General features: G+C 38.5%; 1 protein-coding gene across 10 annotated transcripts in view; it reads right to left on the bottom strand.

Moving 5' to 3' along the window:
- The window catches only part of CCP110 (centriolar coiled-coil protein 110), a 28,634-nt gene extending 13,382 nt beyond the window's left edge, over positions 1-15,252 (bottom strand). For 2 of the 10 annotated variants that reach the window (XM_080681070.1, XM_080681075.1), the window contains exons 1-7: positions 15,042-15,252; positions 13,346-13,490; positions 11,249-11,404; positions 7,290-7,418; positions 3,375-5,013; positions 948-1,078; positions 10-187 (exon numbers count right to left, since the gene is read on the bottom strand). In XM_080681070.1, coding sequence (XP_080537196.1) covers positions 10-187; positions 948-1,078; positions 3,375-5,013; positions 7,290-7,418; positions 11,249-11,389 — 2,218 coding nt within the window. In that variant the 5' untranslated portion in view covers positions 11,390-11,404; positions 13,346-13,490; positions 15,042-15,252. The remainder of the gene's footprint in view (positions 1-9; positions 188-947; positions 1,079-3,374; positions 5,014-7,289; positions 7,419-11,248; positions 11,405-13,345; positions 13,491-15,041) is intronic. The other 8 variants (XM_080681074.1, XM_080681076.1, XM_080681072.1 and 5 more) reach the window with 7 other exon arrangements.
- Between the last annotated feature and the right edge of the window lie 2,246 nt (positions 15,253-17,498).

Raw genomic sequence — 17,498 nt, 5'->3', positions numbered from 1 at the left:
AATATTTACCAGAACTATTGGAATTTGAAGTATGGAGTGAATCCATTTGAGAGAGCATTGTTTCTAGCAAACTGGAGTCACTTATTTTTCTCCATTCTAAGTCCACTGTATTGTTAATATCCAATTCAGAGGCTTCCGCTGTAATCACTTTCCTCTCTTTGAACATTTTTTCCTGTTCTTCTATTTCCTATAGAAAGAGTTCATTAAAACATGCTAGATATTTTGTTAAACTGTATCCCAAAATAGTATCATTTTAGGATTAGCTAAAAGTATGTATAATTATCAGCAAATTGTTATCTATTTCAAGTGTTCCTCCCTCTAGTAAAATTGACAATTTGATTTAAACATGTGATATATTAACAATAATCTTAAAACAAGTGTCCTCCTCTTAAAATATACTCTTGCAGAATGCTTATTATAGCATCTACTTATAAAATAACTTTACAAATATAAACTTTGAATTAAGGATTCACTAAAGTATCCTTTTGATAAATTCTACATTATTTTTAGACTAGAGGCCCAATGCATGAATTCATGCATGGTGGATTTGGGCCATCTAGCCCAGACCCGATCAGGGCTGATCAGGGCTGGCTGGCCAGCAGGTGAGGGGGGGGAGGGAGGGAGGGACCATGGGAGGTTGGCTGTGGGGGTGCACTGACCACCAGGGGGCAGCTCCAGCATTGAGTGTCTGCCCCTTGGTGGTAAGTGCGCATCATAGTGACTGGTCGTTCAGTCACTTAGGCTTTTATATATATAGATAAGAATCTAAACATTAAACCTCACATTCTGGTAATAAAAATATTATCCATGTATCAAAACCAATGACCCCTTTAGGTTAAAATATTCTGGAGGAAAATTGTAAGTATCCTATCCATGACTAAAATTCTTAGATATCCCCAGCTAAATTTCACTTACCAGCCCTATATCTGTACATTTTAACTCCTCACCTTTTGCAATCTTTCCTGTTCCCTCTCCTGCTCAGCTATGAGTAGTGATAACTGCTGGGCATGCTGTTCTTCTAGTCTCTTCCGCATTTCTTCAAATGCTAACATCTTGCTTTTTAATATTTCCTCATCTTCTGAAAAGAAACATGTCCCCCCAGATTGAGAAAATTTACAAATGTAATATTTGATGTTTTATATCAACTTAAAGTATGTTTCTGACAAGAGATTATTCCTGAATCTGACATAATATAATCAAGATATAGTCAGGCCCTTCCTTTGAACCACATTCTCTTTTGGGACTCTTATTTCATTATATCAAATAAAGGCCCCCATCTCACCACCTTCACCAGCTCATTCAACAGGCTCCTAATTGATATTAGGGAATATTGGGTGGATCTGGAAGGTGAAACGAAACCAGAAAGAGAGGCATTTCTTTAAATCCTGAGCAATGAAGCCAGCTGGAGTAACAGATTTCTAACCTTGATGATGCAGTAGGAAACTGTAAAATCAGAGCCATATAAAACCTGTACTGTTCTAGTTGCTTTAATCTGTCTTTTTACATTGGCTTTTGTTTTCCAAGCTATTGTATATTTGGATTGCAGAACAATTTGTAAGAATATTTTTTAACTGTGCATTATTAAAAATGTTCCGAGTTAAGCTGATTGTCAACTTTATTAAGGATTGCTTTGTGCCCACCACTATCAAGATTTGTTCTGGAAATACAAAGGCAAATGCCTATCCTGTGTCAGCACTTTCATCATTTAAATGAATGTGAAAAAAAGGTGCTGCTGAACATGTGCTAGTGGAGCCGACAAGTGAGCTTTTTTCCATGCCCCTTCTCCTTTCTCAAAGTACTCCGTGAAAGGTTGTATTTTGACAAAGCCTTTTAAAAAAAAGTATTGATGATAATAAAATAGTAATATGGGGGGTTTCGTCCAGTGCTTCAAGACAAGTAGCTCCCTCACTAGAGAGGGGGCACTGCCTCCCTTGCCCACTTTGATAGCAACCTGGCTGCCTCCACTGCCAGAATCGCCACTTGTTGGCTTTGGGATTCCCTGAGACAGCTTCTAGCCATGGTATCTCGTTTACATGGAGGATCAGGTTAGCTTCCCAGGTTATCAACTGTTGTTTTTATTAGCATTCTTATAAAGTTGCACAGGTTTTAAATGGTCAGCCCGAACCCCATTTTTCCTAAAAACCCTATTATTTTTAGCAAACAATTTTACAGAACGTGAGGTTTTTTTCAGGAAGACAGATATCACATTAAAGCTGAAATGTTTATGGCTAAGAACTTAATTCTCTTGACTTATGTCTCCCATTCTCAGCAATGAAGAACTATGAACCATGACAACAAAGTAGTAAGTAATGGAGAAGACATGTTTTAGCAAGTTGTTAATATAACATCAGATGCCGTTTTAGCAAGTTGCTAATATAACATCAGATGCAACAGAAATTTGAAATAATTTCTATCAATAAAGATACTATTCTTTTTTTGGGGGGGGAGTTAATCCTCACTTGAGGATATTTTTCCATTGGTTTTTTTAGAGAGTGGATGGGAGGAGGAGAGACAGAGAGAGATATCAGTGTGAGAGAGACACATTGATGGGTTGCCTCCCACACATGTGCGACCAGGGCCCGGGATGGAGCCTGCAACTGAGGTACCATCCTTGACTGGAATTCGAACCCGGTACCCTTCTGTCCTCTGGCCAACGCCCTATCTACTGAGCCAAACTGGCTAGGGCTAAAGATACCTTTTTTTTTTAGTCATTCAAAAAAAATTTTAAAGTATTTTTATTGATTTCAGAGAGGAAAGGAGAGGGAGAGAGATAGAAACATCAATGATGAGAATCATTGATCAGCTGCCTCCTGCACGCCCTCTACTGGGGATCAAGCCTGCAACCTGGGCATATGCCCTTGACTAGAATTGAACACTTCAGTCCACAGGCAACGCTCTATCCACTGAGCCAAACCAGCTAGGGCTAAAAATACTATTCTTGAAATGTTACAGAGCCTTGTGATAGTCTTCTCTAATAATTTGATGTTAAAGTATTTACTGAAGGGTCAACTACAGGAGATCTCATCACAAATGAAAGGACAAACAGATGAAAATATTAGAAACCACAGCCCAAAAGGAAGAAATCATAGCAATACACTGGATTAAAACTGAGTGATTTCATGCAAGAACTTTTTCCTCATCATTAACAATATTCTCTATAATACCAAGTGGATTGTGAAAGATTCATAAATTAAAATTTAAAATTCTGTAGCTAATATGTTCTCTGGTAAGATAAATGAAATTAAGTATCCTAATGAACAGATAAAAATGATTATTTAAAAAAAAAAGATGATTATTTTGCAAAATGTCAATTAAAAGTATTCAATAAAGGTGTCATCTGCTTGGCAGGTATCAAACACTTCCAAGTTTCTTACCTCTGGAAATACTTTCTAACATTTTATTCTTGTTGATGTAGACAGATCCTGTAGGGTGTATTTTTTCTGGCAAATGTTGCCTTTCCTGTTCAGCTGTTATGATATATGGGCAGTTTTCTTTTTGCAAACTATCCATATCTAAATCAAGTCTCCGTTTAACTTTCTCAAAACTGTTATCCAAAAATTGTCCATTTCCACAGGACACTGTAGGGGTGTCCATCTGCTGTCTGGCATTCTGGTTTTGCATCAGTAAAGGAGATGGGTTTTTTACATCATAAGACTTATTCAATTCCATTTGTAAACTGCAGCTTTTCTCTAACACACTGGCTGACTTGAGTCCACTCATGGTTCCAAAGTTTTGACTTGCTATACATGGATCAGTGGTATATGGTTCATGCAAACTTGGCATTGCAGTACTTGCACTGTCCATTTTGTGTGGAACTCTTCCATCAGATATTAATTGACCTTCCACAATAGCAAGTCCATGTATAACTTTATTTTCTAATTGATTTCCTGAAGATTGACATACCTGATTTGAATTACTTAAAACCATTTCCTGTATAGCTTCAGATGTATTTTTGCTGACATAAACCTTGCTTGAACAAACTCCTGTTAAATCAGTTGGTAACTTTGGTAGCGTTTCAGGTACGCTTGTTTTTTCATCAGTATCTTGAACAACTAAGTCTACTGTCTGTTCTTTTCCTTTAGGACTTAATTCACAGGCATTTACTGGATTATTTATAAGTATATTATATGCTGATGATGGCCTAGAACGCCTTCGATGCATTTTAGGACTCAGGCTTGGCTCTGGGCTAGGTAATTTGGCATATGAACTAGTAAGACTTTTGATAACATTATTTTCAGTAACAAAAGTGGGAATGACTTTAAAATCAGAATCAGGATCTGAAACAGTGGGGTGGCCAGTTCCCACAGCTATGTCTGCTTTAGAAAAACTACCCGAAACTGCTGTGTTCATGCTGCTTGCTTGAGCGGAAGCACCTTGGAGAAGAACATTTGATTTATTAAGGCTTGGTTTATCAGGAATCACTGAACTACAGTGTTTGCCCATAAACTGAGTCTTCTCCTTTACGCAATCAGTCACTTTAACGGCATCATTTTCTTTGTCTGAATGACTCTCATTAACACTTCCCTTTGCACTACTTCTCAGACTGCGTCTAGATTGTTCTCTCTCTATATATTCCTTTGACTTTTTCATCAGGTTCTGGAGACTCATTAAGTAGGGATCTGGAGTAACTTCTTCTAAAAGTGATGGATCCTGTTCTTCATATTTTGGGAGGAGACCACCAGAAATAAGAGTCTCTTGTGGGGTTGCTGAGAAGGTCTTCAGAGAAGCTTCATTTTCTGTATGACCAATATCTGAACTACCACCTTGCTTCAGGAAATTAAAATTTTCGGAATCCCTAGTTAAGTCTATTCCATTAGATTTACATTGGTCCTCATTATTCAATGGCAAAATTCCAGTTATCTTTTCAAACTTTGCTAAAGTAGAGTGTTCAGTAGAGCTTGGCAAGGTATTTGGAAAGGTAGCAGGAACATTCAAGTTTCTGACTTCTGGATTAGAGTAAACTGTTTCAGCCTCCCACTGATCAAAATCACTGGCATTAGGTGCTTTTCTAACCTGAAAAATGAAATTTAAGAAGTAATAGTTCCTCATTGTAAACAACACCTTTGATTTTATTGTTTTCTAAATAAAACTAAAATTTAAAATTCAGAGTTCTAATATTTGAAAACACAAATAAAGACTAAGATTACCTTTTTCTATGATATCCTATACCACATGGAGCTCAAATTACTATAAATAATATCTAGTGGTCATTTCTGTCTATTTATTAAGATTTTTTTTAAAAAGAAAATTATTCTGCTACATATATGAGCATATGTGCATGTGTAAACACACACACAGATATTCATATATCCATGTGCAATTTAATCTTGGAATAGAAGCATTTTCCTTAACTTTATTCTGGTTATATGTTATTAATGTTACCAACTGTTCCACCTATAAGAGCTATCATTTAAGGATAGTAATATATAAGACAAGTAGTAAGTCGTTAAGTTTATTACACAAATGATTCCCTCCTTAACAAAGACTAACTTACCCTGGATAGTGATTAAGAAAAAATAATTCAGTAATAAGACGCCTGTCTCCCACATACTTACTCCAAATTTTAACTAAAATCCGTCTATGTAATGAGATAAATTTGTAGTAAGTGATAGCTCAGCCATGTAGCTTAAATTACTTAAAAATAAGAAAAAATTCAACTTCAAACAATTAACGGATGATCATTTAAAACAGAAACCTGTTAATGAGCTTTAGAAGAAGCAAAATAAGTAAAAAAATTTGATAAATTAAGATGAGAGCAATTATGTACACAAGAGATCCAAGAGAAAAAAAAAATTCATTTTGTATTTAAATAATTCAACTTTGCAAAAAAATTAAAAGTGAACTAGGATGGTTTCTAAAGATTACACAAGCATATATTAAACTGGCAGAAATCATAATACTATGTGAATATAGACTCCAGAATCATGATTACTGAAAGATTTTCACGCTGTTTTGCATGTGTCATTCCTAGACCATATGGCACTCCTGTTTGACTGTACAAATCCCAAGACATACTAGCATAATGGTTTTCAGGTACTATGCAATAAACAGTACAACAAGGTGTACTCAAGACCAAAATAAAACAAAAGAAATACATATTCACAAAGTCTATGAACATATTCATAGGTTCAATGTTTTTCATATACCCCTAACACGAGCCTTTGGTTACATGATTTAAATAACAAAAAAATTTATGCTAGAATCATAAGTTTTAAAGATGTGACAGATCTTAGAAATCTATTTTTAATATATAAAATGTCTCTACCTGCATAATGCATTATAGTTCAACATTGTACATGCTCTATTAAACAGAGAAAGTTTTCAGACTCAACAATAATCTCTTTAGTAATATATTTGATATATTCCCACAATGGACCAAGAATGATAGACCATTTTTATTTCAATAATAAAAAATATCAAATTCAAAAACCCACCCTTATTGTACTACACATTATATATTTTAAAGTTAATATATGAAGTAATCATAATCTGCAAATTAAAATCTACTACCCACAGAGAAATGAAAGTAGCTAGCTGTTAGTGGGAAATATTCTAAAATTCACTGTACATGTCTCATCTAGTATAAATTACACAAACCAAAAATCCTTAAGAATATGAAAAAAAAATGTAACCAGCAAAACAGTGCTATATATGGCAGAAATTATTCAATCAAATTCATTTACTTTCTTTTTAGTATAAAATGATCCAGACCTTAAAACAAATTGTTTAAACAAATTTATATTAAACTAAATAAAAACAATTACAAAAAATATGGATCAGTTGTTTAAATGGTTTTAATTTGGATATAAGATGCATCTAGGCAATTAATTCTATTTATCAATTCTAAATTGCATTTGTGTATCTAAGAGCAGAATTTTCACCCCAAAAATTGGGGGGCAGTTATTTACTTTAACGAAGAACGAGAATAAGATAATTGAGTCAATAGTTTGATTAATTCAGAGGTAAAGTACAATGGACAATTCTATCATTTTGTCACTGAGAATTCTGTGTTTTTAGAGTCATAGGACACATACAAGAAGCAATTATAGCCAATGTATGACTCCATTGTATTCGAACCCTCTGACTCAAGTACTGGTCATCACTAACAAGCAAGTGAATTTTCTTTGGAATAATTGAAATGGAATATCACAAATTATGAAACTTCTCAAACAGAACAGTAAAGGATATTGGTAATTAACTATTAAGTGCAAACATATTTCTGAAAAATTATCTTCAATGCTTAGCTCATGATTTCTTAATTATAACTGAATAGAGTTTAAATTACACACCTGAACATTTTCAAGAATCTCCTGGACACGAGTCAGCAAAGCTTTCTTCCTATTAACCTGCTTTCTTGCTTCTACATCAAGTGCTTTTTGCTTTTCTTGTTGCATTTCCTTTCTTTTCTCAATATTAAGCTACAAAACATAATAAATAAGGACTTCTCAAAAATATACAAATAGCATAAAACCAGGAAGTTTTGAATCAGAATGGTTAAAACTATAGTGAAAGAAGGTTAAAACTATAGTGAAAGAAATCTGAAGTGGTTCAGGGTAATTGACTGGGATTAGTGGTGATGAAAATGTTCTGTGTGGGTGTGAGTAATACAAGTGTACACCATATATCAAAATCCATGGAACTTTAATACCCAAGATCTGTGCATTTTACTGTATGTAAATTATCCTCAACTCAAAAAAAAAGTTAAAAGGAAAAAACACACCTTCTCAAATACTCTAAAATGAGTTATAAAATCAGCCCTTTTGGCCACTGTTGAGCTTTTCACTTGGTAATACCTTACTTCAATGGGTCAGTTAGATTCTAATACTCTAAAACAAGTACATTTTAACTCTTCGCTACCTCAAGAAAATATCCAAAGGGTTAATGATAAAGAAATAGATGATATTTTATTTGCCTACAAAATCAGTACACAGATTTGGTTCTACTTCATTGTAACCTCCACTAAAAATGTAATGTACCTAAGAAACTGAAGACTTCTATGCATTATATCTTTTTTACAGTGGATTTAAATCTTAATTATTAAGTTCTGGGAAACTTAGTTACTGTGTTAAGGAGTTAAGACTTATGCAAATGGAAAACATGTTATAAAAAATTTTTCTGAAGTTGCAATATTCATCCATCAAATCTATACTAATAAAAGGGTAATATGCTAATTAGACCAGGAGACCTTCTGGATGTCCTTCTGGACAAAGCCATGGTGGCGGGGCCAAGGCAGAGGTGGTTAGGGGCAATCAGGCCAGGAGGGGAGGGCAGTTGGGGGTGATCAGGCCAGCGGGGGGCGGGGGGCAGTTGGGGGAGAGCAGGTAAGCAGGCAGAGAGGTTAGGGGTGATCAGGCAGGCAGGCAGGTGAGCAGTTAGGAGCCAGTGGTCCCGGATTGCGGGAGGGATGTCCGACTGCTGGGATCAGGCCTAAACAGGCAGTCAAACATCCCCCGAGGGGTCCCAGATTAGAGAGGGTGCAGGCCGGGCTGAGGGACACTTCCCGCCCCTGTGCACGAATTTCGTGCATCGGGGCCACTAGTCTATAATAATAAAAGGGTAATATGCTAATTAGACCAGACATCCTTCCTGACAAAGCCGGGCCGGAGGGAAGCCAGTCGGGTCCTGGGTGCCTGTGGGCGGCCCTGGGGAAGCCAGCCTGGGTCCTGGGTGCCTGCGGGCAGCCCGGGGGAAGCCAGCCTGGGTCCTGGATGCCTGCAGGCGGCCCAGGGAAAGCCAGCCCGGGTCCCAGGTGCCTGTCGGCAGCTGGAGGAGGGAAGCCCAGGTCCCGGGTGCCAGAGGGAAGCTGGTGTCGGCAGCCGGGGGAAGGAAGGCCTACTCTTGCATGAATTTTCGTGCATTGGGCCTCTAGTATAACATAAAAACATGGATTAAAAACAAAAACTTGGATTAATGCCCATAAATACCAGATTTTTCTTATAAATAAGTTAACTGATGGAGTCATAGATCCTAAGCTGTAAGGTATAGACATTTTGGTCGATATTAAACTAATCAAGCAATATATCATCAAGTAGTTGATAAAAATGTTATAAAATTTTTCCTATTTGCATGGTATCAAAGAATCATTCCATCCTTGCTAATAAAATCATTCCATTTACTTGCTAATAAAAAAAGGGAAAGAAGATACTTTAAAGAATCATCTGATAGGGACCACTATAAAAGCAAATATTCAAACTGAACATCAAACTAGAGGAACTAGATATTTTGTAACTTCTGATTTAATTTATTATGAAATACATGGCATCATCTCCAAACAATTCTTACCCAAAATGTTTAACCTACTCTAATCAAACTTTTAGACTTAATTTCCAGTTTATAGGAACTATAGCGACTAGAGGGCAAGTTAAACATCACCATGAAGGAAACAACTAGACAAATCCAAAATGTAAAGTAGTCTACAAGATAACTAATTGCTCTAGTGTCTTTAAAAATTCACTATCAAAATTTTTTTAGGAGGTAGAGGAACTGTTCCAAATCAAAAGAGATTAAAAAATTGTAACAAGCAAATGTTATTTGTGAATTTTGATTGGATTCTGATTTTTAAAAGTTATAAAAGACATTTTGAGTGCAAATTGGGATATCTGAATATGAAAAGAATATTAGATGCTTTTAAAATTATTATTGTCTTAAGGTATGATAATGGTATTGGGATTTTATATAAAAGAATATCCTTATTCTTAGAATATATATACCAAAATACCAGTTGGGACAAAAGTAGGTTTACAATTATGAGTACATGAAACAGAGTTTATTCTTGTGTTATTATTTATTAATTATTATATTATTTTCCATACAAACAACTGTAAACCTATTTTTGCCCCACTCTGTATTTAGGGGAGAAGTATCATATATCTGCAATTTTCAAATGGTTCAGCAATAAGACAAAAAGAGTAGGTAAATATACACACACACATACATACATAAGATCATACACATGATAAAGCAAAGATGGCAAAAATGTTAAAAAACTGTTGAATCTAACTAGTGATATCTGGGTAGTCATTGTATTACCCTTTCAACTTTTCTGTATGTTTGAAAATTTCATTACAAAAAGTTGGCAGAAAATACTGATCTTTTAACTACTGTTATACAAAAAAAAAAATTGAACTCTTTTTCAATCATATTAATTTTGATTTGACATAAAATCACATACATTGAAAGGGTTTATGATGAAAAATGTGTCTTCCCTCTCATCTTATATTTCCTTACCCTTCTCCAGAGAAAGAATACAATATCCTTATTTAAAAATCCAAATAGTTAACATATATTAAGTTCCTCCTATGATCTAAATACTGTTCTGAGCATTTTAAATGTATTAGTTCATTTAATCCTCAAAACAGCCCTATGAGGTAGGCATTATTTTTATCCTAATTTAACAAATAAAGAAAACGGACCTGCAATTTCAGAAAGCAGGTAAGTGGCAGAGCAATGATTTGAACCCAGGCCAGAAGGCACCACAGCTGGACTTTAAACCACTATTCCACATTGTCTCCAAGAACATGCTGTGTGCAGTGATTTATGGTAGCTCATGGAGATCCTTCCATGCCCACACATTTAGGTCTACTGTACTCATTTGAATGGCATATATGAGATTCTGTAAGAGGAATCATAGTTAAACTAGTCCACTACTGATGGACAGGTTGTTCATTAGTCTTTTGCTATTTTAAAGAATGCTATCATAACCTTATGAATATTTCTTTGAACACTTAGATGACAGGGTGCAGGCCGGGCTGAGGGACACTCTCCGCCCCCATGCATGAATTTCGTGCACTGGGCCACTAGTCTATAATAATAAAAGGGCAATATGCTAATTAGACCGGACATCCTTCCTGACGAAGCCAGGGCCGGAGGGAGACCAGTCGAGTCCTGGGTGCCTGTGGGCGGCCCTGGGGAACATAATGGTAAGATATTCCCAAAATCGAATTGCTGAGTCAAAGGTTATGTACACTTTTAAATTCTGATAAACACTACCAAACTGTTCACTAAAAAATAAAATCAACTGATTCTCTCAGCAAAAATGTTCTTTCACCACAACCTAAGGAACATTAGGTCCTATCAGATCTTTGCCAATCTAATAGGCAAAAAAAAAAGCTAATTCATTTGTATTTCTTTAGTTATAAATAAATTAGGCATCTTTTTGATGTTTATAAGCCTTTCTTTTATTTTTCCTGTGAAGTGCCTTAAGGGTTCACTATAGAAAAAAGGTTATTTAAAATCAAAGAATGTTTACCAGTGGAGAAAGCACAGCCACTCCATGGAAGCGAATGAGTGAAATGCTTTCAGACTGAACAGGCAGAAAGCTCTCTGTGGATAGTGATGCCTTTTGGATTCTGGCAAGACTTTTCTCACAGAATTTCTCATATTCCTCCATCTTCCCACAACCACACTGCAAAAGAGAAAAATGTCATGTGCTGAGAAAAATAGATCTTAATAATTTGGGAAATTTTTTGGAGCACTAAAATATCCCTAGAATTCACAATTCATAGAACTAGCCTTCCTAAAAATTTTCACTGATCAGGAGCTAATTCTTAAGTATAAGGTAAGTGGCTCAAGATTCTACCCAGTTAAGGCTTACATCACGTAGTAAATATTTCTGAACATTTGCATGCAAATCAATCTTTAAATGTGATTAGTTTAGAAAAGTATTAAGAACTTACTAGTGAAACCTACTTGAAAGACACAAAGTTCTCTACCACTTTACTAACTTTAGATTATAAAATAGAATATATTTTCTTTAGCAGGACTTAGCTACACAGCACAAGAAAAACTAAAGTATGCAAAGGTACCCAGAAACACAGAATGGCTATTTAAATTTAAAAATTCTTTTTCTATCATGGAGTTCAAAGTCTATTACTTGCATATTTTAAAAATATATTATGACTCCATCATTACTAGCCAAGTCAGTCAGAAGTAGAAAACAGAATACCTATTGACTCTCATAATAATTCTATTTTATTATTGAAAATTGGAACCATTGCCAAACTACTTAAAATAATCAGCCCAGTAACTTCACAATTTCTGGAAATTGCTATGGTGGCTATGAAAATACAAGGTAACCAGGAAGGATTAGCCACCATATTCATTCATCAAGCAAGCGTTAAATATTTGATTGCCTGTTTCCATAGCATTATGTCCAACATTGTTTCCTTTAAATAAACAAGGAAAAATAAAAAAAGAGACATCATGAGACTCCTAACCAACAAGGGAATGAACTATGAAAACAGAAAAACTAATATAATAATGTTCCTTTAAGTGTTCATTTTAAAGCAATTCATTAATTAACAAAAAAAAAAGAAAGAGGGTAGGGAAATTCAATTCATGATGTAGGATATACAAAGATGAAATAAGATAAAATATGATACTGTCCTAAGTCTCAAGGTACTTAAAAATTCAGTACACTAAAATGTCAGGGACAAAATATAGCACAATTAGAAATGAAGAAAAGGCATATTCAAAATTAGGATTAGATGATAAAAAATAAGATATGTTGCTACTTTTGACCAACTGGTAGTCTGAATAACTTCTTCCTACGATCCCATCAATTCTACTTGTTTCTATATTCAACTTAAGCAAAGTGAGAGTTTAATTTCAGAGAAATGGTTCTCTTGAGTTGAATGAGGTTATTTTCCAAACTTACTATTCATAAAACAAGCAAAAGTAAAAAACAAAACCAACACCTTACTGGATGATAACCATAACAATACCTCAATTTTTAGTCTAAATTTCAACCCATATTATGATGTCTTAACAACCAAATATGCAGAAGCTAAGATGTACGAGAAATTCAAATAACCCCATATCTACTAAAATATTTCAAAATATTTTTTAATATAATCCATGCATCCAGCATTACAGGGAACATAAATAGATTACTCATATAAGCAATGCAACATATTTCCTATGAATACACATGCAAAGCATAAAATTCCATTCTAAAGGTCTGGGAAATTTAAGGAAATAAAATAGCTTCATGGCAATAGTTTTATTTTTCTTTCAACAACATCATATACATATGCCTCATTGTTTCAGAAAGTTAAATCCATGTCCCTTAAACAGTACATGCATGCCCTACATATTGCAGATGTACAGTAACTTATTATTATAACAGTGTAACTTATGGCACAGGATAATGCATAAAATATCCCAATACAAGTGCTAATACGATTATGAAAATCACCAAATGATCCCAGAAGAGCATGACTGGATCCTTCTTATCCTTCAGTCTCAACATGTTGGTCTTCACCTTTGAAAGGCTGTCCCTTTAAATTAACCCTGTGTCAGTCACTGCCACATTACACTGCTGCTTCCCAATTTTCATAGCACTTACCACTATCTGAAATTATCTTGTTTATTTCCTTGGCTTTTGTCTGTCTTCCTCCACCAAATCGTAAGCTCCATAAGCACAGGTACTTTCTGAGTCCTGCTCACAGCTGAATACCCATGACAGAGAACAGTGTAGGCACACAGTAGCACTTGATAAAAAGTATTGAATAAATAAATTAGGGTAATAAGCTCAAACAATAATGTAAACAAAACAAAACAAAAAAGCTAGTAAGGCAGAATGGACTTAGGAGAATGGTAGTTTCATGGATGACGGTATTTTCAAAGAAACTGGAACCTCTAAATTGCAAAGGCAACCCATTCAAAAAGTGAGCATCCGTATCCTATATGATTAAGTAAGAGGGCACTTCCTTTCTCACAAAACAATTATCTCTGTCAGCAGGGTTTTATTTTAAGGGAGCCTTGACTACAAGGCCACTCCAACCACAAATCTACTGCCCCACATTTTGCCATCGGGCATTACTGGCCCACTTGAGCTAATGATTTGTCAGCTGCATCAAGTTCAGACATGTTTTGTCTTCTCCATTTATACCATGACCCTTCTCCAAACAAGTCTCTTTGCAAACCCCAGACTCAAGGCCAGGCTAGCTGCTCCTCACCAGTGCTCTACCAGAAATGTCATGGAAGGGGATGGTCAAAGTAACACAGAACAGATCTGGCTTTGCTTTCAGATTCTAGCTGGTTGTTCACCCACCTACCCTCCCAAAGACATAAACTTCTTTTGGAGGCAATAAAGGGCAAGGTTTCTTAGGCACATAATAGCTGTGAGTTCTTGGCAATTCACTTTCCATCTCTAGGCCTCAGAATCATCTGTAAAATAGGGATAACCTCATCTGTCTCAAAGGGATTCCGTGAGGGTTCAATACGTCTGGTAATTGGTATCCTGCAGGACATGCTGAAAGCATCAATAAATGGGGGCTGCTTTTACTATGCAGATGATGATATGATGATGATCATGTTTATGACCACATTGTGAACTGGAAGGCAGTGACAGTGCTTGGTTCCTGGTAAGACTCAAACGTAACTTAAAAACGTGGAAAGCGGGACAACAGCTTCCTCATTTGGCTCTTTCCAGACCCTTCCCCCATTAAATCAATCTCTAGCACCTGCCATTTGCCTAAATTAGGGATAGGGAACTGGGATCAAAACCAGATAGAAGCAAAGAGTGGGAACTACCTGGCCCCAGAGAGTCCTAGGGCGCCTGGTCGTGGTAATCCGCGTTCAGAAATGGCCAGTGCACACCCAGGGACTCCTCCCTCGCCAGCACCGCAGGAGAAGAAAAAAGGCCCAGTTTTGTCCATAGGAGGTGGTTCTCCGGCTCGCGCCGGAGTTTATGAACCCGGACCCTCTGCTCTCACCCCAGCGCCCCACGCCCATCTCCCTGCGCTCCTGTGATGAGGCTCCATCCCAAGGGCCCACGAGGCAGCGCCAGCATCCGAGCATCACCTCCGCGCCCGATGCCGCCGGCGCCCGGGCACCGCCTCCCCACACCAGCGCCTTTCCAGGGGCTCGAGGCCCCGGAGCCCGGCACTGGCGCTCGGTTCCGTACAGAGCCCGCCCTCAGCTCCAGAGGCGCCAATTCCGCCTCGCCGGTGCCCTCGCAGCAGGGACCCTCGGAGTCAAGCCCCCTCAGCACGTGCACACCCGATCTCCCATGGCCCGGTGACCTCTCGTTCCCTCACCACGGGCCTTGTCAGGAAGCAAACGGCTCAACTGGTACTGAAAGAGAGCAGCTCGGTCCACCGCCGCCTTCTCCTCCTCCTCCCGGCCATATTATCGGTCTCAAGCGACAGCGCGGGCTCCAGGCAACGGGCCGCCGCCGCCCGGACTCCACCTCTCAGGGCCGGCACTTCCGGTACTTGCTTCTCGGGCCGTTGAAACGGTTGGTCTACCAGAAAACTACAATTCCCGAGGTGCATTGCGCGCTTGGTTAAGCATTTTGGTCCAGTGATAGAGGACGTAGTACTTATGAGGGCGCAATGTACGATGGGAAATGTAGTCTTCACAGCAAGCAAATGCCTCTGCTACTATAATTTATTAGAATGGTAACGCTCCTTTTTTTTTTTTTTTTAATGTGTGATCGTTGGAAAACACGAAATTCATCGAATTTTTTTTTCTGTAAATATAATATTGCCGAATCCTAGATGCCAACTCTCAAATTTAAGACATCGTTTACCCTTTTGCTAATTGGTGGGAAAATGATGTCTGAGAAAGGTAACAGATTCAAGATGACAGGAAAAGCCCGAATGTTTTAGCAAAGTTCTCTAAACATGTTACCAGCTTTCTAAAATACTAGAGGCCCAGTGCACGAATTTGTGCACAGATGGGGGTCCTACCGGCCCACCCCATCTCGGCCCATCGGGCTGGGCAGGCCAGGGGGAGGGAATGAGGAAGGTTAGCCAGTGGGGGTGGGGGTGGTCAATCGGCAGCGGGGCCAGCTAGGGGAGGGGCCGTGGGTGGTTGGCTGGCTGGTCCCGCCCCTGATCGAACTCCCAGTTGAACTCCTGGTCCAGGGGACAATTTGCATATTAGCCTTTTATTATATAGGATGATGTAGTGGCCTCTTTCATTTCCTAACTCAGTTTTACTTCCTGCCTCCTTCCTGTGCATAGTTTTACATATGTAAAATGAGAGTTTTAAAAATGACTGTATAAGGGTTGTTATGAGGAACAACATAATTCTTTCATAGTGCCTGGTACATAAGGCCCACTATTGGCCTTTAGCAGGTGGAGAAGCAAGGTTAGGAGGAGGAGTAATGGTAGAAAAGTCACTGGCTTAACACTGGAGTAGCTTCATGTCAGTCCAGACTGCCATTAATTGCCCTATTCACTTTACCTCTCCTGGCCTCAGTTTTCTCATCTATGAATTGAGGGAATCATTAAGATCCCTCCCAGCTTTATAATTCAACTAGAGGCCTGGTGCACAAAAATTTGTGGACTCGGGGTGGGAGGGGGGTGTTCCTTAGCCCGGCCTGCGCCCTCTCGCAGTCCAGGACCCTTTGGGGATGTCCACCTGCAGGCTTAGGCCCGCTCCCCGTATAGGGCCTAAGCTGGCAGTCAGACATCCCTCTGGTAGTTGCGGGGAGTGGGCCTAAGCCACTGTCAGACATACTTAGCGCTGCTGTGGAGGTGGGAGAGCTCCTGCCACTACTGCTGCGCTCGCAGCCATCAGCCCTGCTTGTGGCTGAGCGGAGATCCCCCTGTGGGAGCACACTGACCACCAGGGGGCAGTTCCTGCATTGAGCATCTGCCCCCCTGGTCAGTGTGTGTCATAGCGACCAGTCATTCCTGGTCATTCTGCTGTTAGGGTCAATTTGCATATTACCCTTTTATTATATAGGATTATTATATAGCATTATTATACAGGATTATGCCTCCTTTTGCTATGCTCTTTCATTCCCTCCAAATCTGAAGAATTTAAAAAATATATTTTTATTGATTTTAGAGAGGAAGGGCGAGGGAGAGCAACATCAATGATGAGAGAGAATCAGTGACCGGCTGCCTCCTGCACACCTCCTACTGGGGTTGGGGTCCACAACCTGGGCACATATCCTGACTGGGAATCCAACATTGACTTCCCGGTTCATAGGTCGACATTCAATCACTGACCCACACTGAAAAATCCTTCTAAAGTCGAGTGGTTTCAGTTTTTTGAGATAATGCCTACCCAATGACACTGTTGTAAGAATATATGATATAATGCATGAAGCATTTGCTCACACATAAGCTGGAGCATGCTAGGTGCTCTATAAATGTTAGCTGTACTCAACACTATTATTTACCCTCACGAGAATCTAAGCCCCAGGAGAACAGGGTCCCTTTGGGCCCTGTTCACGGCTGTGTCCTGAGCACCCGGATTGGTGTTTGGCACACCTTGAATTGAACTGAATAGTCAAAAGCGCCCTGCCGCTTCCAGGCTCCCACGGCAGTGTCCTCGAGGGCAGAATGAAGGAGTCATTAAGAACCCTTGCAATCGTACAACCGTACAACGGCTCTTGCATCTCTCTCCTTCTGGAGTCTGAAAGCCGGGTTGATGTCCAGACCCCAGAAACACCCAAAAAACGCTTTTGGGACGGGAACCTGGGACCTGGGACCGCCTCTGGGGCTACCCAGTGGCTCCGCCCCCGACCTCTGGAGGTC

The sequence above is a fragment of the Plecotus auritus genome (assembly GCF_963455305.1).
Source record: "Plecotus auritus genome assembly, chromosome: 7".
Classification (NCBI taxonomy): Eukaryota; Metazoa; Chordata; class Mammalia; order Chiroptera; family Vespertilionidae; genus Plecotus; species Plecotus auritus.
The sequence above is the reverse complement of the archived record's forward strand: the minus strand, read 5'-3'. Positions and strand labels throughout refer to the sequence as shown.